The sequence below is a fragment of the Nematostella vectensis genome, chromosome 5 (assembly GCF_932526225.1).
Source record: "Nematostella vectensis chromosome 5, jaNemVect1.1, whole genome shotgun sequence".
Classification (NCBI taxonomy): Eukaryota; Metazoa; Cnidaria; class Anthozoa; order Actiniaria; family Edwardsiidae; genus Nematostella; species Nematostella vectensis.
The window spans coordinates 4603493-4627439 of record NC_064038.1 but is presented as its reverse complement, the minus strand read 5'-3'; the positions used below and the strand labels follow the sequence as shown (position 1 = coordinate 4627439).

General features: G+C 41.4%; 2 protein-coding genes and 2 long non-coding RNA genes across 8 annotated transcripts; 2 read left to right on the top strand and 2 right to left on the bottom strand.

The window, feature by feature from the left end:
- The first annotated feature begins 1528 nt into the window (after nucleotides 1-1528).
- Nucleotides 1529-6026, top strand: LOC5509157 (oxidoreductase HTATIP2). The gene is made up of 6 exons (XM_001629659.3): nucleotides 1529-1700; nucleotides 2327-2438; nucleotides 3387-3487; nucleotides 4197-4340; nucleotides 4559-4661; nucleotides 5265-6026. The coding sequence occupies exons 1-6, from the start codon at nucleotides 1569-1571 to the stop codon at nucleotides 5417-5419; spliced, it is 747 nt and encodes a 248-aa protein (XP_001629709.2). The 5' UTR covers nucleotides 1529-1568; the 3' UTR covers nucleotides 5420-6026.
- On the bottom strand, nucleotides 5924-8961 carry LOC116616147. Its single transcript, XR_004295219.2, has 2 exons — nucleotides 6883-8961; nucleotides 5924-6511 (listed from the first exon to the last, which is right to left on the bottom strand). It is a non-coding gene; the product is annotated as an uncharacterized LOC116616147 (long non-coding RNA).
- A 2119-nt stretch (nucleotides 8962-11080) lies between these two features.
- On the top strand, nucleotides 11081-21111 carry LOC5509158 (COUP transcription factor 1). Of its 5 annotated transcripts, none has more exons than XM_032378044.2 (4): nucleotides 11081-11354; nucleotides 18844-19155; nucleotides 19252-19797; nucleotides 20176-21111. In XM_032378044.2, the coding sequence occupies exons 1-4, from the start codon at nucleotides 11312-11314 to the stop codon at nucleotides 20448-20450; spliced, it is 1176 nt and encodes a 391-aa protein (XP_032233935.2). In that variant the 5' UTR covers nucleotides 11081-11311; the 3' UTR covers nucleotides 20451-21111. The 5 variants fall into 5 exon arrangements, with proteins under 5 accessions (XP_032233935.2, XP_032233936.2, XP_001629708.2 ...); XM_032378045.2 differs by having other exon boundaries at nucleotides 11085-11354; nucleotides 19261-19797; XM_001629658.3 differs by lacking the exon at nucleotides 11081-11354 and adding an exon at nucleotides 15933-16221 and having other exon boundaries at nucleotides 19261-19797.
- LOC116616141 lies at nucleotides 13171-16009 on the bottom strand. Its single transcript, XR_004295217.2, has 2 exons — nucleotides 15920-16009; nucleotides 13171-13374 (listed from the first exon to the last, which is right to left on the bottom strand). It is a non-coding gene; the product is annotated as an uncharacterized LOC116616141 (long non-coding RNA).
- Nucleotides 21112-23947: the final 2836 nt, after the last annotated feature.

Here is a 23947-nt window from a genome sequence, read left to right as displayed (position 1 = left end):
GTGATAAGCGCGCACCCGAGGCCACCAGTTAAACGGTTCCTACAGTTAGAAACTGTTCATCTTGTAGCACTTGCACGTATTCATGATGCGGTCGTTTACAGACGTTGAAGTCAATAGGTGGAGCGGCCCGCTCACCGTGGTTCTTGGTATCCCCACCAGGCTTGTCACATAAACAGTTTCTTTCGTCTTCTTTCTTTTCTCTTGATCCAGCTATTGAGTGTGTATATTTGGTATACTTGTGCTGGCTACATGTGGCTTTTTCTATCATTTGACGACTTTTAGTGAGTATCGACGCGTGATTTTCACTTCCCGAAAATTATCGGCCATTTTAATAGCGCAAGATAATCTGTGATTTAATCAGATTTTTTTGGCTCCATAGCCTATCTTGTAAAGATTCCCCGAAACTACTCCTGAAAAAAGTTTTTCTTATTTTTGTTAAAAGGCGCAAAGCGAAACAAGCGTGCCGTTACTTATTCTTGACTACTTCCGGTTCCAAACCCGTCACCGTAAAAGTTACAAAATGAAAAATTTGCGATTTCTTTCAGAATTCTTTGTTTAATATGCATTCTTTGATGTATATTTTATCCGTCTATTAGTAAACTTTCTCAAAATGTGCGAGTTTATTTATTTTTTGGAAAAAAATAGTTTACTTCCGGTTCAAAATGGCGGCCAAATCAATATTCATTATTAATAAGAAATTAAAGCCGAACTGAGCTTGGCTCTATAACCTATATTGTAAGAGGTATTAAAAACTATCACTATGCTAAAATTGGTAACTTTAGCAAAAAGTGCGCAATTCAAGGTAAAATATGCACATATCCGCCGGATTATATCTAGCGAACTGTACAACACAGCGGGGGGTACAATGGGGAGACAATAACCAGGATCCCAGGCCTGTCTTAGTCGGTTACGCCACGCACAGCTCGCTGAGATGTAGAGTGAAAAATATCGGGGTCTTTTTTACGCTTGCGTCTCTTGGGAATAGGTGTGCTGCTATAGTAATGTAGTGATATCGTCATCATGTGCCCCACACTACGGCCTAGGTCTACATTGCTGTCTTCAGCCTTTGTTCTTCTTTGTCCAGTCACGCACGTGCATACTACATTGTTTGTGCCCAAAACAACAAAAGAAAGCTACATTGAAATGCACGCAATCTAAGATGTTTTGTGTCTTTGGTTTTAGACAATACTTTTACTGAAACCTCTCGTAAGCTACTCTCTTCAGGCCCGTCCCCAGGGGGGAGGGGCGGTGTAGGGGGTGCGAACCCCCTCCCCCCCACAACGGCCAAAGGTCCACTTTCGATCCTGAATAGACGTGCTATTCGTAGACAAAACTATAAAGCATAAGCTAGATCACTCTGGTATGTAGCCAAATCCGACAAAATAAACCGGTGGAGATGCTGCAAAGGCATAGACAGCTTAAGTGCCAGTTTACATGTTCAAAAACTGCCTTGTTTACAAAATCAATGGGGAGGGGGAGATACAGTCCTACCTCGGGCTCTCTGCCATAGACAGTGATGTGCGGAATTTTGGGTTACCTGTGGGCAGTTTTATGAAATACAAAACAAGATGGCGGCCAATGAAGGCGTATCACATAGTACACAAGAAACCGAATCGAATATGTTAGGGCTTCGAGCAGTTCTTGTTGGGGCCACGGGATCGATCGGTGAATGCTTGCTAGGAGAAGTTCTGGCCTCGAAGGTGTGTTACACATTGTTACACATATATTACCCAATTTCATAAGTAACTATCAACCCAACTTGAACAGAAATCGTGTGAAATCCGGTAATACAGTTACTTAAATGCGAAAATAAATAACAATAAACCAAGAGAGCCTATGCGGGTCAATACAGAAAATGTATGAACATTCTCACAAAAATTAGGCTTGTGATGAGGTCCAAATCTTGTGACACCCGCCTAATGTCTGTGAGTGACAAGCTATGCAATGGTTCAATCTGGGACACCCATGATTTTTTTGTTTTACTTAACTCACGATTCCAATCTCTTTTCCTCTCTATTTGTCTCTATACAAACCTTGCTGTCCATCTATATATCTGTGCAAGTTTTTGTTTTAAATGGATTTGCAAGATATAAGCTTAATTTTCGTACGAAAGACTTTTCACAGGGGGATACCAAGGACAGAAAATTATACCCCCCCCCCTCAAAAAAAATAGGCATTCTGGAAGTCTATACCCCCAAAATACCAAACGATGGTTCTGATCCTCCCAAAATACTGAGGAAACGTCAAGACACTTTCTTTATGCCAATATCTTATATATTCCTTTGTTACTTTAAACTTTATCAATGTTTGATGGCCTTATGTGCAGAATTTTTCAAAAGTCATTGTTCTTGGAAGACGAGATGCCACTGCTCCTTCATCTTATCAAGTAGATCAAAAAGTTGAGGAAAGCAGTGGCCGGCTGGAACAGCATAAAATTGGTGAGTATCTAGACTAGGGGGAAAGGGAATAAAAGGGAGATCCCCCTGATATTGCAACTGGTAGGTTGTAATTCCTTGTTATGCCTGGTGCACACCAGTAACATAACGGCATAGGCGCATGCACTCTTATGTTAAGCCTGACATAAAAACCTGGATATAATAGCATAAAAAAACATGTTTTTTCTCTTATGTCTTATGTCCATGTTGTTATGTCAGGCTTATGTCGAACATAATGAACATAAGAGTGCATTCACCTATGTTATAATGTTGTTATGTCACTAGTGTGCACCAGGCATTATGACGATGTTCTTCAGTCTTCACTGCTACCATTAATTTTACAAGTTACAATTAAAATGCAGCAAAAAAATATTTTCACAGTAAATTTTTAATTCTTTGGTGTTTCCATTAAAATATCTTTATTTATATCTTATATCTTAATATCTCTTTATATCTTATATCTTAAGATTGGTACAGAAACATCAAGAAAGCTGAGGGGGCACAGCGACTTATTATCTTATATTTTTTTTAGAATACTGGGGGTCACCCCAGCCCCTGTATAGCCATTTTTTGCTTTGAAAAATGGTTTAATGGTGATGCAAACAGTATAGATTTAATTTTAACATATAACCAAAGTTGTACCTTTATTCTATGTATCATCATGGAAATCATATAGATACAAGCTTTTTGGCTGTAAGCTGCTTGAAGTTGTTATGAATCTACAGTTACCTCAAATGTACGGTGACCTCAAATGTACAGTGACCTCAAATGTACTGTGACCACAAATGTACAGTGACCTCAAATGTACCGTGACCTCAAATGTAGAGTGACCTCAAATGTAGAGTGACCTCAAATGACCTCATACAGGTGTGCTCTAATCACTCACTCTTCTCTGCCAATCAGAGCTTGCGTTTTACTTGTATTGTTGTGAAATTTTATTCAAATTACCAGATTTTGAAAACCTGAGTAAAGAGACTGTGGGACAGTACTTCACAGACAAAGATGTCTTCTTTTGCACTCTGGGGTCAACTCGAAAACAGGCAGGGTCAGCGGTAGGTGTCTAAATAAGGTTAGGGTTAAGGGTTAGGGGTAGCAGTCGGTGTCTAAAAATGAGGTGGGTTCAGTGGTAAGTGTCGCAAGTTGCAATTGATACTGCCTTAAAGTGCTACACTACATAGCCTCAGAAGTTTTACATTAAAAATATTCAGCTATAAGCAAATGGTGGAAATCTATGCCATATAGTTAATCATAATACAACAAACTATTGCTGTGTTTATTGTTATGTTAATAGAGAAGAACAATATCTACAATTTACATTAGAAATTATCTAAAGGATCTCTTAAATAGGACAACTGTAATTGGCCCAGTCTGTAGTGGCTCCCTGGCCTGTGTTTCGTTTTTGTTAGATTTTGTGTTGTTGTTTATGGCAAAGTCAAATAAATAAATGAATATATCTCATGACTGCAAATCATTATGACTGCTAATGGAGTCAGGGGCGGATCTAGGGGTGGGCCAAGGGGCCCCGCCTATTTTCAGATGTTCGGCTTATCTGGACTACCCCCTATTTTTTTAATTTCTGTATAAGCCCCTGGGAGTTATGGTATGTTTAATTTATTGATAACATGAAGTAAACCAAATAACTTGCTCAGGGAAGTTTAAAAATCCAGAAATGAAATAAAATAAGTAAGGTAGAGTCACTCCATCCGGAGTGGCAGCACAGTCAACAAATGGGTCTTTTAGAAGGTTGTCTTTTTTCTTCAGAACAATTTTCGTCACATCGATTATGACTATGTTGTGAACTGTGCTAATGTGGCCAAGGAATGTGAGGTGAAATCAATGGTGTATGTTTCAAGTTATGGGGCCAACCCCAACAGTATGCTTCTCTACACGGAGGTCAAGGGAAAGGTGAGGATTGTTAGCCCCCCTCCCCTTACCACCATCACCACAAGGCTGTGGCTAGCACAGGAGCATGAGCTCTTGCGACTATGAGCAAAGTAAAAGGGACAGATGAGAGAAAAAATGGCACCTCCCCACCCCCCTTCCCTTCCCCAAAGCAATATATTCCACACTGTTTAGACATACTGGATATACCATTTTTGTTGGTTTCTGTTTTTATTTGCAAGGTTGAGGAAGCTTTGAAGAAACTGCAGTTCCCACATACAACTATCTATAGACCAGGTCTTCTTAGCAGAGGGGACAAAGCCCGATTTGTTGAGAAAATTTATGGTAAGTTCAGGTGTATACATAGGGGGTGCGCATGTACCCCCCCCCCCATGGGGTCATAATTGGGTTTTGTGCTCACAGGTTTGCAATCAATGGCGGGTGAGAAAATAATTTTATGAAATACTGCTAAATGCTAATCAAATTGATTCCAAAATTGCTTATACTGCTATTCTGGGTTTGTTTGACACAGAGTTCACATATTGGCTTTGGTCTAAAAACTATGGGGGAGGAATAATGCCATTCTCATTTTTTCCTGGCTATCCCATAATACGCTTTGCAATCTGTAACATGGTTGTAACATGGGTTCCAGAAGCTTTTTTGTAACTGTGAAAATGTATGTAATATTGTTGTACTTTTATAATCGTCACAATTGTGTTGTTTTATGTTGTTGTTGAGATTCCCTATGAAAGAAGGCCAATTACGCTGTCATTTTACGCCCCCCTCCCTCCGCCCTCCATATATCATGTCATGTGTAAAAACAAATTTGTTTCGCCAGTTATGGGTTACACGTAGGTTTACTTAGGCTCTACTGTACAGAAAGTCTTGCTATGACTCTTAGACATTTTGTTTGGTTTACGGACTGATCATGAACTTGTTATATTATAGCGTGGTTTGTGAGCTCAATCCCAGTTGCTACAGTTGCTAAGGCGATGAGGGTTGAAGTAGAGGGGCATTTCTCTAGTAAACAGACAACGGGTGCTTCTGCACAAGCCAGGACTCTTTTTAACAGCGACATTTATAAGCTGGCAGAGGAGAAGTGAGAATGGACGGACTGATGGCAAATGGATTGGTAATCAGACAATCCAGTAGTCTTTGCGGAGGCTCTCAAAGTGCACATTACCACAAAAATGTGACTTGCATTTTACCGGGGAATAGGCGACTTGCGCTAAGAAATCACGTGACTTTTGGGTGGCAAACTCGCTCCAGCTTTTGGCGGGGAAATAACAACAACAACAACAAAAAAACCAACTCGGTCAGAAGGTTTCAACATCCGAAAGGGTTTATTTTAATTTAAAATATTATTTTTTAGTCGCTCTGGCGTGACTGCTGCAGTCATTTCTGGGAGATTTTGCCAAAGTCACGTGATTTCTTAGTGCATGTCAGACGGATAGAGGGACATGAAGAAGAATATTTATTGACAATTGTAGTTCGATGGTTGCTTCACTGACATATCGAAATCATCAAGAACTTTGAGAACATTTGTTTTAGAATAAACAAAATTGGCATCATAACAACAATATAATAATAATATAACAATACAACGATCAAGGTATTTCATTTATTCAATGTACATTTAATGCACTTATCACTATATAACAATCGGCACATGTATTGGTTATTTTAAGTGGCAAATTTGAGAGAACAGGTTTTCCTGTGTGTTTTCCTGTGTGTACATGTTGAGTCTATCTGGAATCCACGCGATACTGTGACCAGTCATTTCTATCAGATTGTTTATCACATCACCTTTACAGATCCTGGAGTGATTATCACGGATTTGTGCTAATAGCATTCATACATTTCGGGGATAGAGAGGGGTGTGTGCAAGTTTTCGCAGATACAGACCTGCATTTAAAGGGACACGAATGTGTAACGCAAAATCCACGTGCCATAGGAGCCACAAAATGTCACTTAAGAGTCAAACCGGAAGTGTTTTCTAAAATTTAAAAAATTTTCCTCAGTCTTTAGGCTATGCTTATCAAGGTTTGGTATTTTCTGCTTTAACAGTTGCTATCAGTTGGGCGATAGGATCGGTAGAATCCTGGAGAATGCCTGGAAATTCTTTTGAGACAGTCGATTCTTTGTCGCATCTTGGGGACTTTGGTGCAGGGCAGGTTACCCATTTCGTAAGGACTCTTATAGAATAGAGAAGTAAAAAGACACAATCAGAATAAAAATTTCCAAAATATAAAATCGATACGACTGAGAGACGGGCTGTTGGAAAAAGTGGCGTTGGTTCTTTCCTTTAACTATAGAACAAAAACGGCGTTCCAGCGATTAAATTAATTTAAGGTGATTTGATCCTAGAGGGTTGATGTTAGATAATCAAATCCCCAAGCAAACAAACACAGAAGCCTTAATGTTGCCCGAGCACTCTGTGCTCAAAAATTGTTCACGTTTTCAGGACTACGCACGGCTCTGTACGTAAGCGAACTACCTGTACGTAATACTCAAACATATTGTACCATCCTTGACTCAAAACTTAGAAGTGAATGTGAATCCCTACCTCCATGTCCGTCCTTTTTCCGTAAGGATTTCCCGGAACGGGCACCGACGCCATGCAGGAAGGCATCAGTAGACAAAAGCAGAGCACTACGAGATAGGTGACGTCAAGCCTAAGATTCATTGTTCTACTTCTCTAGTATGTCTACCAGTCGTATCGCTTCTATTTCTGCAGCAAGAAGGTAAATGCTAACACCCGTGCCTTGGTTTTATATAGTGGGGAGTCTCCTACAGTGGCGGAAGTTGGTAAAGCTGCCGTTTGCCTGACAGCATTAGTAGTTAAGCGATGACGCCCTCTTGATTGCCCTCTTATAATAAATGGTCCGGAACTTCTCTAGTCCGTCGGTGACCACTCTAATAGATTACGCCGCTTAGTTCGTCAAAGCAAGAGACGGGATGAAGTGTCAAGCGGCTTGAATGCGTACGGTGAGATTCTGGACGTGTATCTGAGCCGGCTTGTAGCTATCCAAGCGACGGATTCGGTACCATTCGCAGATTGGATTGAATGGGCAGCCCCTAATGACAAATACCACCTACCTCAACACACCCACACAACTATCTAACCCCCCTGGGGCTATGGGCATGTACTAGCACTATTCCAAGGTCTCGTAGCTTCCCGATTATAGCGATATAGTTTGAAAACGATAAATAGCTAACGATGGACTATAATGATTGTGAGCGGTTTGCCACTTGATCGTCATTTACTACAAGATATCTTAGTGACGCCTTTATAGTTTTCTGACCCTACGTACAGTAGGGTGGATGAATTAGTGACACAGTCTTATAGGTAGTTGTTACGTATTTTTTGTCTTCTTCGACATGTTATCCATAACGGGCTTGAAAATTGCGATTTGTAATTGGCATTGAGGCTCGAGCCTGAGACTAGAGTTTGTTTTTCATAATTTTTATTAAAGCAGAGGCACAAATCCTCTTCCCTTCATTTCCAGCGGCGAATTCGCCAGAGAGGCAAAAAAAAGGACGGTGATAAAGGTGCTGTCATATTAATGGTTCCGCCCATTCTGTATAAAAAAGGTTCAGACTTCGTGTCTCGCTTCTAAACCCAGCAGGATAACGTACTCAAAAGAACGCGTAAAACACACTTCTGGAGCAATTAGGTCATTGGCATTAATTATTAGCCCGAGGGATGGGGATGGTTACAACGGGAATTTGACTTCGCACCTTGGTTAATGCCTTTCGGACAAGGGAGTGTGTGGTAAGTAAATGAAGTTTATAAACATAAAAAACATTATTTATAAATATAAAATATCTCACTTTTATTCAAAATATTTATTTAATAAACGCTGGTTTTCGCTTTAAATGTCACAAGTTAACGTTTTAGAAGTTCTCAAATTTAACCATTTCGGTTTTAAATCACCGCGCTCAACCAACTAACCCTATCTAACTTTTGTCTTTTGGATTTATTATTTTCTATATCAAACAAATAAAAAAAGAATTTTCTCAAATGAATAAACTCTTTCATGGAGAAAAGGTAAAGAGAGAGTCCCTAATAGTCTTCAGTGATTCAGTTTGCAAATGCAGTGGTTAGAATCTTTTCATTAGCTTGTCAGGCGTTTGTTTGCTGTCGTTTTTAGCAAGAATCAAAGGGCTCTGTGAGCCAACTCATGAATGCAAATTTGTTTTTCTAGTTATTTTCTTGTGTGCATAAAACATATACAGGATGAATTTTGAACAAAGGATGAACACATCCAAGATGCTGGGAGTACATAACAATGTCCTTTTTTTATGTGATGAAACACCAAGAACAGTTTGATTAACTATTATTATCATAAAAAGTAAAAAAATTAGACGTCACAACTAGGGATCGAACCTCCGGTCTCTGACGTCTTAGACAAGCGACAGAACCACTATACCACCGAGGCATTGCCGAAGTAACCTCTGAGTAAAATTAGTTTTTATCCTAATTGGTATCTCACCGTTCGAACAGGCTGCTTTTGCTAGCATGTCAAATTTCGCCCTATTCTCTCCGGAAACAGATATATACCCGATATAATTAATCAAGCTACAGTCATATGTAGTTCAAGCATGTCAACGTTATAGAAATTCGCAAAATCGTTATTGATTGTTTCTTGATGAATAAGGGGGGGGGGGGGGGGATAAGCATGTTTGAACGAGTTTTGTTTGATATTTAGCACTCATAAAAAAAGAATTATGGAAAAAACAACTTATGAAAGTCCATACTATTTTTCTTAACCTGCAAACAGAGGCTTTCTTTTATTACCCTGCAAAGAAAGGCCCTGCTAACAGAGGCTTTTTCTTCGTGTTTCTCTGACATTAAAAGTCGCAGCTTTGGCTGCTCTTTCAGCACAAAATCACTCTTTCAGCACAAATTCAAACAAATAACGCGGAAACACGGAGACGCGAATCTTCAAGTACTAGAAGAAGGAGAATTAATAGCTTTGCTAGCATTTTACTTGTTTTGTAAACTAAAAACTTGAATTGGACTGAACCGTAGAAGATCGATTGACGTCAGTGAAGAAGGCGCATGCGCACGCCCAACCCACATCGAAGACTTTTCTGTAAAAACTAGCTTATATATACTTTACGGCTATAACACGTAATGAACGAGCGATCGCAGGTCGATGACAAGGCTTTTTTATAGTACTAAGCTTTAACCGGAAGTTGGTCCCAGAGAGTTTACAGGAAGGTCTAAAAATTGCTGTGTTGCGAAAGCACAGAAAGACCACAAAAAGTTTACGGATGATCGATCCAACGATCCGGCGATCGAGTGACACAGAATTTCCTCCAATAACTCGTAAATGCTTTGCAAGCATTCACGAGTTAAAAAGGAGAGAAAAAAGATATAGTCGAAGAGATAATCGTTTTAGACTCGTACATCTAACAGGGGATAGAAAAGGTAAACTTTGGCTGTGATAAACACCCTCATATGTATATTTATCATTATTACTCTCTTGTATTATTAAAATTACGGAGTGTTCGTCAGCAACCCCCCTCCCCCGATAAATAAAGACTGGCTCCCTTAAAATGTTCTATACGTGCGACGTTGTCTTCTTGTGACTAACCAAGTAGCCTGAGTTCAGAGGATTTTTTTCAGTTGCAGAAGAAAAATAAAACTCTTTTTGCTTCCCTGTATACACCTATTTTTGAGATAAGTAAAATAAGAAAAAGTCGACTTAAAAACGCAGATTTGATTTTTTAGAACAATATTTCGGCAGGCCAGTACCTGTCGACGCGGATCATTTTAAAAGTCCGACGTACACCAGAACACATAAACTGTCTGGTGGTTTTCTTCCTAATTTTTTTTTTTGTGAAGTTAGGTTGCACTTAGAGAATCCATGTGCCGTAACTAGCATTGCATCATGAGTAAAGCAAAAATCTCGTTTCTGGAAAGTCATGCGGATGTTTAGAGGAGCATGAGAAATACTAGAGTTTCCTATAGTTAGCGCCAAGTTTTTAATTTACGGCGTATTTGCTTATTTGTTTATACCCATGAACCACTGCGGGTTACGATACATGATACATGGATTAGGTGTATACTTCATAGGGAACAAGAAAAGAGCGAGGCACTTGGGGTTCAGGATGACATGGCTGTGATAAGCCATTTTTAGTTTTGACTCTTCCATTTATAAATATTCTGGCGTCCTCTTAAGGATACCTTCGAACAGATGGACGAGTCCGATTTCTAGTTTCGCCGTACACATGAGTGCACGTTGGAATGTACCACACGATTACACATCCGTCGGTAAGGCCTAGTTTAAACGCCGTACTTTCAATGAGCCATATCAAATAAATAAATACAAATAAGCCAGATGCATTCTTTTGTCTCCATTTGCATTGAATACGGCTCATGGAAAGTATGTTTTTGCAGGGCCTAAGATAGATATGCATGAGGTGCTCTCAATGGAGTTCTCGCTTTCTAGATGCTGACTCTAGTGCCGCTCTGCGCTTTTTTGTTGTTATTTTGCAGCCAAAAGACTAAGCGCGCGCTAGTTTGCCACCCAAACAGTCACGTGATCTCCTAGCGCAACTCCCGTATTGATGTAAATACAAACTAGCGCTACCATGGAAACCAACGCTATGATGCCTAGGTTACGTTATTAATCATGACCTTGGCGTAAGGCGAGCTCCAAACACGTCATTAAAAAGTCAGCGGGAAATTACTTTTTTTTTTTTTTTTTGCCTTGAGATATGTTCCAGACGAGCTAGATAGATAAGTTTTCGTACGTGGAGGAATGTCGGATGGAATATCTCTTTTAGTCCATCCCAGCGCGCGGCACGGCCACGTGAGCACGGTGTCGTGTGTAGACTGGTACGAGCTGTCAGTTTGTTGTTTGAGTGATGTGTAACATGAAGCGCACGTTTGGCGTGTGATCTCCTGTGCGCGGGTCCGAGTTCTCATCCAGACAAGAAACTGAGGGCGGGAACCGACACGATTCTGCTGTCGTGAACTCTGTATGCAAGAGGTCAACAGTAGTCAGGGCAGTCGAAAATTCTCAGGTAAGAACAGTTATCGTTGCTACTAAACTACATATCTAGCTCGGTTTTAAAGCATCCTTACTTGCTCTCCGTTCTACTTGCGATCTGTAATGTTAGACTACTGTTCAAGAGTTTCGAGAGAGCATCCTCGTCCAGGACCGGCGTATTCAAGGATCTTGGGGTGTTTGTAGAATGATTTAGCCCTAACCTTAATCCTTGCTCTCTCGCTATTTACAAGATACACATGGCTGAGAGCATTTAACATCCCGGGATACAGAAAAATAATTGACCCAGTCTCGACTGTTGACACTCTAGTTGAGATATGTTAAACTTTTATCGCGTTTGGCTCGCAGCGTCGTCGATTCCTGATCTCGTTGAATACCCACGTTTGGGAACTTGGTGATAATAACACGGTGGGAACTTTGCCTTGCATAGCATGCGATTATTACATACGGATTTACCAGACTTCGGTTCATAATTTGACCGTCCCGGGCGACACATTATTCTGCCTGTTTACGCCGTTCTATATCCCCGTTTAAAGGTTAGCGTTGTCTAGAGGTGGCAATCGTCCGCTAATAATGATGTGGTAGACGGGTTATCGCTCTGTGTGTAGAGCTACAGGCTCAGGAGGAGCAAATAAGGGGAGAAAACCACGCCGACTGGAAGCGCGACTAACACATATCTTATTACCTCTCATGAATAGAGTAGACAAATGCAGCTTGTTTAGGGGATGCTTCTATTTGATCATTGTTCTTTTGTCACGGAAAGCGAAGCAGTATTGTCAAGAAGTCGTTTGATTCAAATACCTAGATTATAGTTTCAGTTAAGATACCAGCTCAACTAAAACTTCTCCAGACATTCGTCTGGTTTACTTAGGACCCGTGAAGCATCATATTTAACCTTCTGACCAGACGAATTCCCAATATTGTTACTCCTCGCTCCATTGCCTAAATTTGATTTGACATTTTGAGACCTCAGGGAATATTTGCATCGGACTACTTGGAAAGTTTTAATAATCATAATAATGTTTTCCGGTCCGAGCGAGATACGCGTTCCGTGCAGTTGCACAATATTCGTCTAGAGTTTCTGTCTACTGAGTGGACAGCCACAAGCCATCATCAAAATAGACCTTGATCGCGTCCTGACAGTTCACAAGTGCTCTGGTTTCAAAGATCAATTCATAAAAAAAAACATTAATGACTCGGACCGGCTCAACAAACTTGACTGTATTCACTGAGTCATCCTACAGTAATGAATGTATAGATGTGTCGAGTGACAATCCTTGGGTGAGCTCCCACAACTACGACCTCAAAACAAATTTGAAAGATTTAGTCACGCAATAGTAGTTATTTGTCACGCAACGAATTATGTTTCTGTCACGCTGCTATGCGCTTCAGGGGTTATTTTTATTTTATGCAGTGAAAGGCAAGGAATTTATTGTTGGTGTTTTCTTTTAGCTTACGCCGGTAGTCTGTGTCCGTTGCGCTCTGTACTGATTTCCGCTTCAGAGTGTTTGTTTCCGTTAGGATTCTAAACCGGAACTCGTTCCTTTCCCGTCTTTGTCATCGTGACATATTTTCTAATTCACGCGTGAGATATGTTGAAGCGGAAGTCCGCGATAGAAAAAGAAGTTAATGATTTGTCCCATTCCCCAGCATTGTGTGTCCTTGTATCTGAATCTTTACAAGTTGTCATCAGTACGGACATCCTTTATGTGCTGTTGGTGATGTTATTTGGGGGGGGGGGGATCATTTGCTATTTTTTCCTCACTTAAATGTTCTAAATAAACTACATTTTCTAGAATGTTGTGCGGCTAGATTTACCATCAGACTGTAGATGTATAAACATGGAAAGCGGCTTCATTTGATTTCTGATACATTTGTTTTAAGATATCTCAATCTTTCCCGAAGACAAGGAGAATCTCGTATTCTCGGCGATTCACCACGACGCGAAGTGGGATAATTCGTGTGGCTAGTAGCAAGCTTGTACTGTCAAAGGTCAAACCCAGCTGAATGATTTTTAATCCGGAGGCAGACAAAATCTAAAAAAGAATAGTCAACAAGAACTTAACATGATTTCGCGTTGAAATAACAACAGTTTTCATTCAGTTACATGTAAAATTACACTTACATGTAAAATTAATTAAGTTAGATTTAAATTCATAATAAAATTTATATATTATATATTATATCTCTGAAAGGTGGTGACACGCAAAAAAGCCAAAAAAATTAAGATTGTTTCAAATAATCATATACTAGAATTCAAAATTTCTCACAGAAATTAACACGTGCCAAAAGGCAAGACGATACAAAGACACCGGAATCTCTCAAACTGCACGTGATCCGTCCGTCACCTCCGTCTGAGGTTTTTACTAACGTGGCTTATACTTGTAAAATTAATTTTTAACTTGCTATGGTAACAGGGCAAGCGTGAATAATCTCTCGTGCAATAGTTTTTGCTGCACCTTCACTTTTTTAGCGCTATTTTTCGGCAGCAAGTTGTTTTTATTGCCACAGTTCTTTTTTATTTTTTCTCGAGGGTGTATTTTGTCGCGTGGAAAAAGGGGCGTGCACGGAAGTAGAAAACTTACTATAGGGGTATTTGACCCTCGATAACCATTCCTTTGTTATTTTTTACAATTGAAATTACAACCGTATATGTGCGGGCAATAGCCACCCATAAATTAATCTGACACCTTTTTGACAATATTTGATTGAAAAAAAAATCTCGTTTACTCGTTCGAATGAACCGATGGGAATGGACTTCTTGTATGACTCGGTAACGTTTGGGAGCCTGCGGTCTTTGTCGATAGTAAGACGACAACGCCGGCTGAACCCCGTAACAGGGTCACGCCCCTCACTCTCGATACGAGTGCGGCGAGCTCATCAGTTCACCCGTCCCACCACCCAGCATATCCGCTAAACATTTCCATAAATTCGCGATACCCTGGGGTCAAGGATGATCCTTTAGTACTTAACAGCCCTTGATCTGTTTAACGAGCCGGGGTCACCGCCGTTAGTGGTCAGACAGGTTAATTGCTGGGTCATCAGACACGGTTAATTGCTGGGTCATCACTTAATCGAACGCCTAACCGGCTTACACAGTCCAGATACTTTACGGATAAAACTCCGAGTTGTGCAGCGTGACAGTCAGCTACTCGGAAGTGCACCCTCATCAAGGGCGGTGCCTACAGGAGAGGCCCTCCACTCTGGGTCAACGGTCCGGTTTAGGCGCGCAAGCGAGACTTGCTTGGAGTGCTTCCAGACGTTGTTTTACGGATCGAAAGATCTAAACGTGATCGTCCATATTAGCCTTGACAATGCTTATCAGCGAGTGACTCTACCTAACAAAACAGAGGCCAACCGAACGGGCACAGAGACAACACAGACTCAATTAGCGAAGATCTCTTTTGCGATACTGTTAACAGTACTGCGATTAAAGATTAAATGATACGTTTTTTTGTGTGTATGCCACCAAAATGACATCGTTGTGGCAATGTGTGACAATTCAAGCGCAAACTTTCGCGCAGATTTTTTCCCAAGCCGGCGAAGTAGTACCCTCTGTGCAAACTCGGCTTAAAGCCGCTGACAGACTTCTCTTTTTGTTTGTTTTCGCGCTTCGTAATTTCAACTGAGGTGAACAATGTCAGGTTATCTTGTATTTCGTGGGTCAACACCCAGGAAAAAAAAAATTAACGCCATATCAGCTTCTGCCAAGTGTAACGGGTAACTGCTGCCAATATGGCTTTCAGATTTTAAGATTATTCTAGGGGTTATCAATGCCGAAACAGTAGTCTTTCCAATACTTGTAAGTCGGAAGGGGACATGGGTTCTTATCGTATTTCTGAATTCTTCGAGCCCGAAAATTTACGGTTTTGATTGATGGTTTGAACATGCTAGAATCGGATGAGGAATCACTGCTTTTTTGTTATTCGGATACCCATATTCTAGCCCGGAAATTTAAGGTTTCGGTCGATCGCCCGATCAGTGATTAACGTTGTTCTTCGAGCATGTTGTGGTCAGGCGAGGACTTGAAATGAGCTTCGGTCTTGACCCGTCAACGAGGTTTAGGGCACCACAGACTACACATAGGAAGGCCATAAATCACTTCACTCCATTGCCCTAACTCCGCAAACTCGCTCATCACGCGTATAGACATTTAAACAAGAAAACAGTTTATTATTTTTTTTAAGAGGTTTTTTTCCTGGATTTAATCACTTCGCGATGCCCGCGGAAATGCATCGAGTTTCAAAGAGCATCGGGGGCGGCTTTGGGTCTGTGTCCTGTCAAATCTAAAAATAATTCTGCAAACGCACAATTCATCATACGCTCATTTCGCTATTGTGTGAGCTTAGAAGACTACGATAATGAGGTAACTCGATCTGCGCACAATCCCAGCTATTTTGAGAATGCAAAACTGTCGACTAAGTGTCTAGAAGAAGGTCGGAAATCGATCAGCATACATTCCTTTATCCCCAAACGCAAACCTTAATGCCAACGGTAAATTGCCTTAGATTGTGCACGCTGTCCTTTTCGCCGTTTATTTAGACTGTGTGTCAGTCTGTCCATTCTCTGTAGACAGTTTACCTCTCCGTTGTTTATGCAAATGATAGCGTTGCGTGACAGATCTTCCCGCCCTGTCATCGGGGCTATGTTGGGCATGCACATCGATTTCAATAAATACGCTCAGCGGAGCCTGGCGTTATTGTCTCATGTTCCCTCCCCCCGGCATCCATATCACGAGTCAAACTGTAGACGGTTCCTGTGTTGCACAAACGATGGCTCAAGGAACGCTGAGAGTTGTTCTGGCTTAACCCCAGTCCAAACGCATTGCATCACATTGCTTAAGGACGAGCCTTTTGACCTACAAACAAGCGGACTCAAACCACGTAAGACAATCATTACCATACTAAGCAGTAGTTCACGCGGTGATCTCGCGGGCCATTTAGTTTAGTCGGGCAGTGAACTGCAAGTCACCTTGTTACGAAAGGCTATCGCGAACCGCGATGCAAAAGATTATGAGCAACACATCGCGGACTTGATCAGAGCAAGTGCTCCTAATTCCTCTAGCTATTTTAATCGAGTACCATTAATATTCCAGAAGCTGAAAAGGCAATTTGGGTAGCTAGGAGTCGCTAATTCAAGCGTAAAGACCGATCAATTGTGAATAGTAATGTGTAGTTCTCGTGCTAGCGGGTAGTTAGCGTGAGCAATATCTCTCACCTTTACTCAAAGGTGTTAAATCTCTGTTTACCCTCAAATGAGCTATTGGTAACATGCCACGCGATCTCTCGACGCTCTACTCGTAAGTTTCTAAGGCTTCAAGATCGCCAAGTCTAAACATTTCTACTGCTAAACTAGATTTCAAGCGATTGATGGCCTTATGAAATCCTTTATTCACCCGTGTGTATATGCTAAATTGCTATTATTCTTACAAACCGAAAATGAGCCAATCATTGTTACGCTATAGTGCAATATACAGGGTATTACTTGCCTACCGGTAAGGACTTTTGTGACAAAAATTCAATCGTTTGAAAACCCCCCTTTGCCCAAAGGGCTCGTATGAATAGTGCGACACTGCTCTTGTAATATTATCCTTAACCCTTATATGACAGTTATTGCCATATATGGTGCACGCTTCCATGGTAACCCGACAGTTTCAACAGCCCATGTCAAAGTTCAGTTGGTTCAGACATGACACGCTTTTGGTTTTGCATTGCAAGGCTTGTACAGGACCCGAAATGATCCCAGGACCCGAAACGATCCCAGGACCCGAAATGATCCCCAAAAGTACCCCAACTGATCCTCGGACCCGAAACGATACCGAGGAGTCCCCGAAATCAACCCCAAGGAATTGCAGTAATGGACAAAGGGAAAGCAGAAGAAATACTTGCAATTCTTGAAGCATAATAAAGGGTTAACAGCGACTCGATTTCTAAACAACGTGACATAAAAATATTAAATTCCAACACAATACTTCTATTTATTACATTGCCCGGCGTTAAACCCATAAACAGAGTCCAAAACAAATACACAACTGTAAATTGCTACTGAAAGGAATATAGCATAAACATAGCACAGCTTTGCTCAGATCAACCAAACTTTTGACCTTCCATCACACTCTTAACATTTTGCGGTTCCGACACATGACTCCGACACTATAAATCTCATTTCCGTTAAGCATCACCCCTAAAAATTAATATTCATCTGACAACCAAACATGTATTTCACCACGAAATCCGTGTTCACACGAGCGAATATTTACCGACACATTTTAGGCAGCCGGTTTGGCCGAGAAGATGGAATGACAAAAGCACACTGAGTAATACACTCGAACAACCCTTCTACTACCGATGCAAAATATTAAGGGGATGTGAAAGCAATATTATGTGAGTTTTGAATTTCCTCATGTAGTCGTGCGTACACCCCGGCATGATCTCATATGATGGGTCTTTCATTCACGAAAAAAAACATGCCAAAAATAACTTTAAAACATTTCGCTTCCTATGTAAAGCAGCATGTCCCATCTGTAAAGACTTTCTTTTATGGCTTGTTATGTAAAAATGATTTATCCACGCCGGGCTCCTCAAATTACTATCACAGGAATTGTAAGTTGACCCCAATTTCTGACTCAACCACTGTATTTCCCCCGCAGTCGTATATAAAAATCTTAATACTTAAATCTTAGTTAATGTAAATTTCCTTTAAATAACACAAACAAAGCTAAATGTTTCATATGTTTTTAAAACTGAAAGCCAATCCTTACACATTCATTTAGTTGTCTATTACTGAAATTCCTTGGGGTTCATTTCGGGGACTCTTAGGGATCGTTTCGGGTCCCGGGATCAGTTGGGGTCCTAGGCCAGTGGTTGAGTAGTGTACATTACCTTAGTATCGGGCCTTCAGGGTTTAAAGGGTAGGAGATATTAAAGCTTTTTAAAGTCACGTGGCCTATGACGTAATCGACATTGAGTGGTACTCGTCATCGAGGTCAGTGGTTGAGAAGTGTACATTGCCTGAGTATCGGGCCTTTGTTTTAATTTTTTTTATAATGCTTCAAAAGTATTTTCTTCCACTTTCCCTTTGTCCATTCTGGTAATTCCACGGGGTTCATTTCGGGGACTCCTTGGGATCGTTTCGGGGCCAAGGATCATTTGGGGGACTTTTGGGGATCGTTTCGGGTCCTGGGATCGTTTCGGGTCCTGGGATCATTTCGGGTCCTGTACAGGCTCTGTTTCGTAGCTTAACGCGTGCCCCGTCTCGCACAGTCAGTAGGATTTCAGTAGTATACGGACCGAGGCTTTTCCACAGTCTGTGTTACCACCAGATCTCCGCGCCCCTTGTAAGCTCGCGTGTATTTATAACTCGCCTTTTAACGTCATTATAACTGATTTGAATAGCAGACGTGAATTGACCCAATTTCACTGCGGCCACGCAATTTTACCGAGAAGAGATCAGCGCGCATGAAGTGTAAACAATGGACGAATGACCCATCCGTGTGTCCTCCGTAGGTTGTAGCGCGGAGTCTGTGAGCATGGAAGTAGCACCAGTTACCACATGGACTAGAGACAGCACAGAGACGCCAGAAGACTCGGAGAAAAATGTCCAAGTTGAGTGTGCGGTGTGCGGGGACAAGTCTTCCGGCAAGCACTACGGTGTCTTCACGTGCGAGGGCTGCAAGTCTTTCTTCAAGCGCAGCGTCCGGCGAAACCTTACTTATACGTGTAGAGCTTCCAGGGACTGCCCTATAGACCAGCACCACAGAAACCAGTGCCAGTACTGTCGTTTAAAGAAGTGTCTCAAAGTGGGCATGCGGCGAGAAGGTAAGAGAATTTCAGCTGCAGGGACGGCGCGAGCGGTGCAAATATCGAATAAATCTGAAGTCTGATTGTTTGTTGAATGAACCTTTTCACCTTTTGGCTCTACAGCGGTCCAGCGAGGTCGTATCCCAGCGGCCCAAACACCGACACAGAACGCAGCTCTCCCGGGAATCAACGGCGATGGAAGTACAAACGGACACTCGTATCTGTCGGGCTTCATCGCGCTCTTGCTCCGCGCAGAACCTTACCCGACGACGCGTTTCCAGCAGGGGCTTAACATGCCTTGTGGTATTATGGGCATCGAGAATATCTGCGAACTGGCCGCTCGGTTGTTGTTTAGCGCAGTGGAGTGGGCTCGTAATATCCCCTTCTTCCCTGACCTAGCAGTGACAGACCAAGTCGCTCTCCTTCGACTCGTGTGGAGTGAGCTGTTCGTACTGAACGCCGCACAGTGCCCGATGCCTCTCCAAGTAGCTCCTCTATTGGCCACCGCTGGGATTCACTCCAACCACATGTCGCCCGACCGAATGGTCTCGTTTATGGATAACATTCGCATCTTTCAGGAGCAAGTCGAAAAGCTGCGAAACCTGCACGTGGATGCTGCAGAGTTTGCGTGTCTGAAAGCAATCGTCCTGTTTACCTCAGGTGAGAACAGCCATCGCCACTTTGTTCATTTGCTGCTCACTTAATATTTGAACACAGGTCGAGTCATCGACCAACCGCTCATGCTTGTGATTGTTACTTTACATTGTGTTGTGATTGTACCCTTAAACGTATCTACATTTACCAATCAACATCACAGGCGTCGCATTCACCACCAGCTTCGTGTCGAGATTGTAGTTTTTATTGGTGACATCCCGCGCTTATTTACCTAGCCGACAAAATAAAATAAAAAATGAGATCTCGTAAACGTTTCCTCTGTATCAGCAGTGCTTACGGTTTACAAATTCTTCGCCTATGCCCTTTCGCCGCTCGTTTCACTGTAATCTTGTATCAATTGGTACCCTTGATGTATTATTGCAGACGCTTCCGGCCTCACTGATCCACAGTATATCGAAAGCCTTCAGGAGAAGACGCAATGCGCGCTTGAAGAGTACACGCGTAACCAGTACCCAAACCAACCGACCAGATTCGGCAAGTTACTACTCCGCCTGCCTTCCTTGAGAAGTATAAGTTCTTCCGTTGTGGAACAACTGTTCTTTGTTCGGTTGGTTGGGAAAACACCAATCGAGACCTTGCTAAGGGACATGCTTCTATCGGGAACTCCGACCACTTGGCCGTATCTGCCTTGCTCATAAACGCAGCCAAAGTGTACCTAAGGTACTAGAGTCATAGCTTATTTTTACGAGTGTGATTTAAGTGTGAAAATTCAAGCCTTCTAAAGGCTCGACGACATTTTACTATCCCATGTAGCATACTGTTTGAAGAACTTGGGGAGTTTTATACACGGCTACAGGCCTCTAAACTTGTCTTTGTAATACGTAGATAGCTAGAAGCTAGTTTGCAATTTTGTTCGTACATTTAAGACTTGCATTTTATATATTTACGAGTTAGGGTTGATACCTTTTGAAAAAAAAAAACATGACTTGGTATGACTTTGATATCAAGTGTTCAGTTAGGCGAATCATATAAGGGTTTGTTTAATGTTTTTTTTACTTAAGCTTCTTAGAATATAAGCTAGACGAGGGAATTTGCAACAAAGTCCCGCTGTAAGATAGTTGTAGATAGGATACTATTAGTGACAGATTATTTGATTAAGTATTTCAGCTAAGGAGAAAACGCCTGATAGTCCTAGACTGTTCATGACTCAGATTTTAGATTTTAAAGTCGCCGATTTTGCTTGGTTTTGAAAGTTCCTATTGAGAATTTTATGTGGTGTATCCAAAGATGTCCAAGACATCAATAGACTTGCATGTTTGCCCATTAAAATCTTTTTTATCAAAGGCAATCTTTGAAGCATACGTTGTCCTGTGTTGGTTCTCTGTATTATAATAATTTACATGGCGGCGTCCAATGGAGTCTGTTCCTGAAATCTCCCCCTTTTGACCAATGTTTACGATTAATTAATAGAGTGATATTGCTACGGACTCCTTGTGGTAACTCTTTGCTGACATTTCTCTTCATAGGTTCCCGAAAGGTCAGACAGGCCCCACCAGTTACCAACGTACTCCTTAAACAAACGCTTTAAAACTACTTCTTTCAATGTTTTCTTTAACCTGCTTACACGTCAACCCTCGCAGATTTGCAGCGCGCAAAAACAATTCACACTTCTGCTCTAATTTACTAAATTCCTATTACACTCACAGCCCAATAGCTAAATTATCTTAAAGTTATCGATGCCTTGTGAGACCGCAAGGGATGGTCAAACGAAGTCAGTATGTCTCCATTTTATTATCGCTGTGCATGGACTACTAAGGAAACCTGTGAGATAGATGTTCTTTGGTAAAAGTAACAGGTGTAAAAAAGAGCAAAACGCTATCGGATTTTGGGAACTCTTGGAGGAAACTAGAAACCCGAGAACCTTCAGTATATGTTTAGACGCGCTTGAACTCGCTTACTCGACTCGTAATCTGAGGATCATGATGAAAGCTATGGCAGCTAATGATCTTTCTCAAAATCCACTTTAGGTTTTGAGGAGCAGTGACTTTATAACTCTATTTGGGTATAATTCGCCATAGAATCGTGCTTCTGGATTATGATCAGAAGTGCTGAATCATGGACTGAGAAATCTGTTTCTTAAAATGCCTTTAATATGTTTTACGCGAATCCCTAGTGCCGGTAAACGATAGGCTTCTATTGTTTGTGCACTCTTATCGTTTATGTTCTTTCAAACGCTGCTGGGATTTCATAATGATTTAATATTGAACTTTTCTATCAGGGTCAAGCGATTTTCTTGTACGATCGACAACCTGCGGTGAACGAAGCTTTACAAACAGTCGACCTTGTCTCTCTTGTTCAAAAACATGTCTAAGAACTATCCCCCCCAAATGAGACACCTTCTAATCACATTCCCTCCCTTTTAAACCACCTATCATAATCGTATTATGCCACAACATGGAACCAAACATACACCGAGTATGGCATCCATCAAACCTTTGAGAACGCCCTGTTAATTGTAAAATTTCAGGACATGACCTTTCCGGTTAAAAAACTGGTTAAATGATCTTCAAGATCATAAAGGACCGGTTGGACAAATGCGCAAACAATGCGATATTATCGAACAGTGTCTGACCCAGGATTTTATGAAGCGGAGATCATACTTTCCGCACTTGGGACAATCTTCTTAATTCACACTGTTCACACTTCTCAATCAATCAGAGCAGTTCCAAAAATATAACTTTAAGTGTACATCTAAGCGCTATTTTCTCTAGACGTGAAGTAAACATTCCTCGTAGTTATTATATGTCTAGGACTAAAGATTTTATGCACTACAGTCACTAGTGTTTGTACAAGTCTTAAATGACAAACAGGTTGTCATTCGAGACGAAAGAAGGCCGCGACACGCATTATCTAAGGGAAGCAACCCTTGCCGAGGTTATGTTTGTTTAGAATATTTATTAATTTTACAACACTCTATAGTGTGTGTAACGCCTGTAAACGGTGGCTTCCTATACATTGTCGGCCACTCGAGTTTATTCGCGATTTTGCATACGTGGACCATTTACTCAGACACTGTGGCCAATGAATAAAGTGGCCGTCTGGAAACCCGTCTGTGTGGACATTCTGCGCTCTTTTGGCCTTCATTAAGAGGTCTCTGTTCTTGTAGTTTCCTTTAAAGAACGTTGCTTCCAGTGCGCGCGGTTCCAGTTTTTGCATGCTCTAGGGCTTACCTCGCGTGGTCGACTTAATTCAACAATGTCTCTGAAATATGTATATTAGCTGAGGCCAATTTTCTCTAGATTGATGGTTGTCTAGATGTTTGGAACACCATGTATTGTTCAACCCACCGGGATATGTGAGATCGTGAGCGTGCAAAGAATAACACAACTCTTTAAGCTCAAGAAAGCTCACGCACTATCTGCGAGCAGTTAACCCCCGTTAAAACCCTTTGCCCTTTCGTGTAAGGAGGTAAACCCATATACTGCAGCTCGGTCAATCGATCTGAGTAACAGATGAGCCGTAAAAGGGAGTTAAATATGGTAATTTGTGCATCAGACGTTCTACCACGACATTTTCTTGAGGCTACTGATAGATATACGACTTAATATCACAAGTTGTTATTGTTTCAGGGATTTTGATTGTAGTGAGTGTTTTTCCTAGGTGGAGTGTAGCAGTGTGGTCTTCTCGCGTCAATAGTTTTCGTCGGTCTTCTTTATTTGGTATTTTACCGCCCAGGGCAATGTATTTACTAGAATACAACAGTCACTCTTACTTTCCGTAAAACCGAACTCAAAAGATATTAATCAAATCACAATGGATTGGGAATTCGTGGCTATCTTTTACTAACAGTTACGAGTCAAAGCGCACAAAAACGCAGACTTTTTGTGGCGAAAATCTAAGTGTGCACCCGTAAATTTCGGTCACAACACACGGCCTTTATCACCAATGCGGTCAGTAAGCTCTCGAAGTTACAAATACCTCAGACTTGCTCGTCTTGGCATAATGGTAACCAAAGAAATGCACCAGACATAACAAGCCTCAATACATGATCAATGCGGCGGAGGGTGGCAAGAAACTCTCAGCTATATGCACGTTCTGTTTAAACAGCAGCCACAACATGCAAGTTTCCGCGATCTTTGGTTGAGCCTAACAGGCGGTAGTGAGATGGTGAACACCATGGCGACCCCCCTTTTTA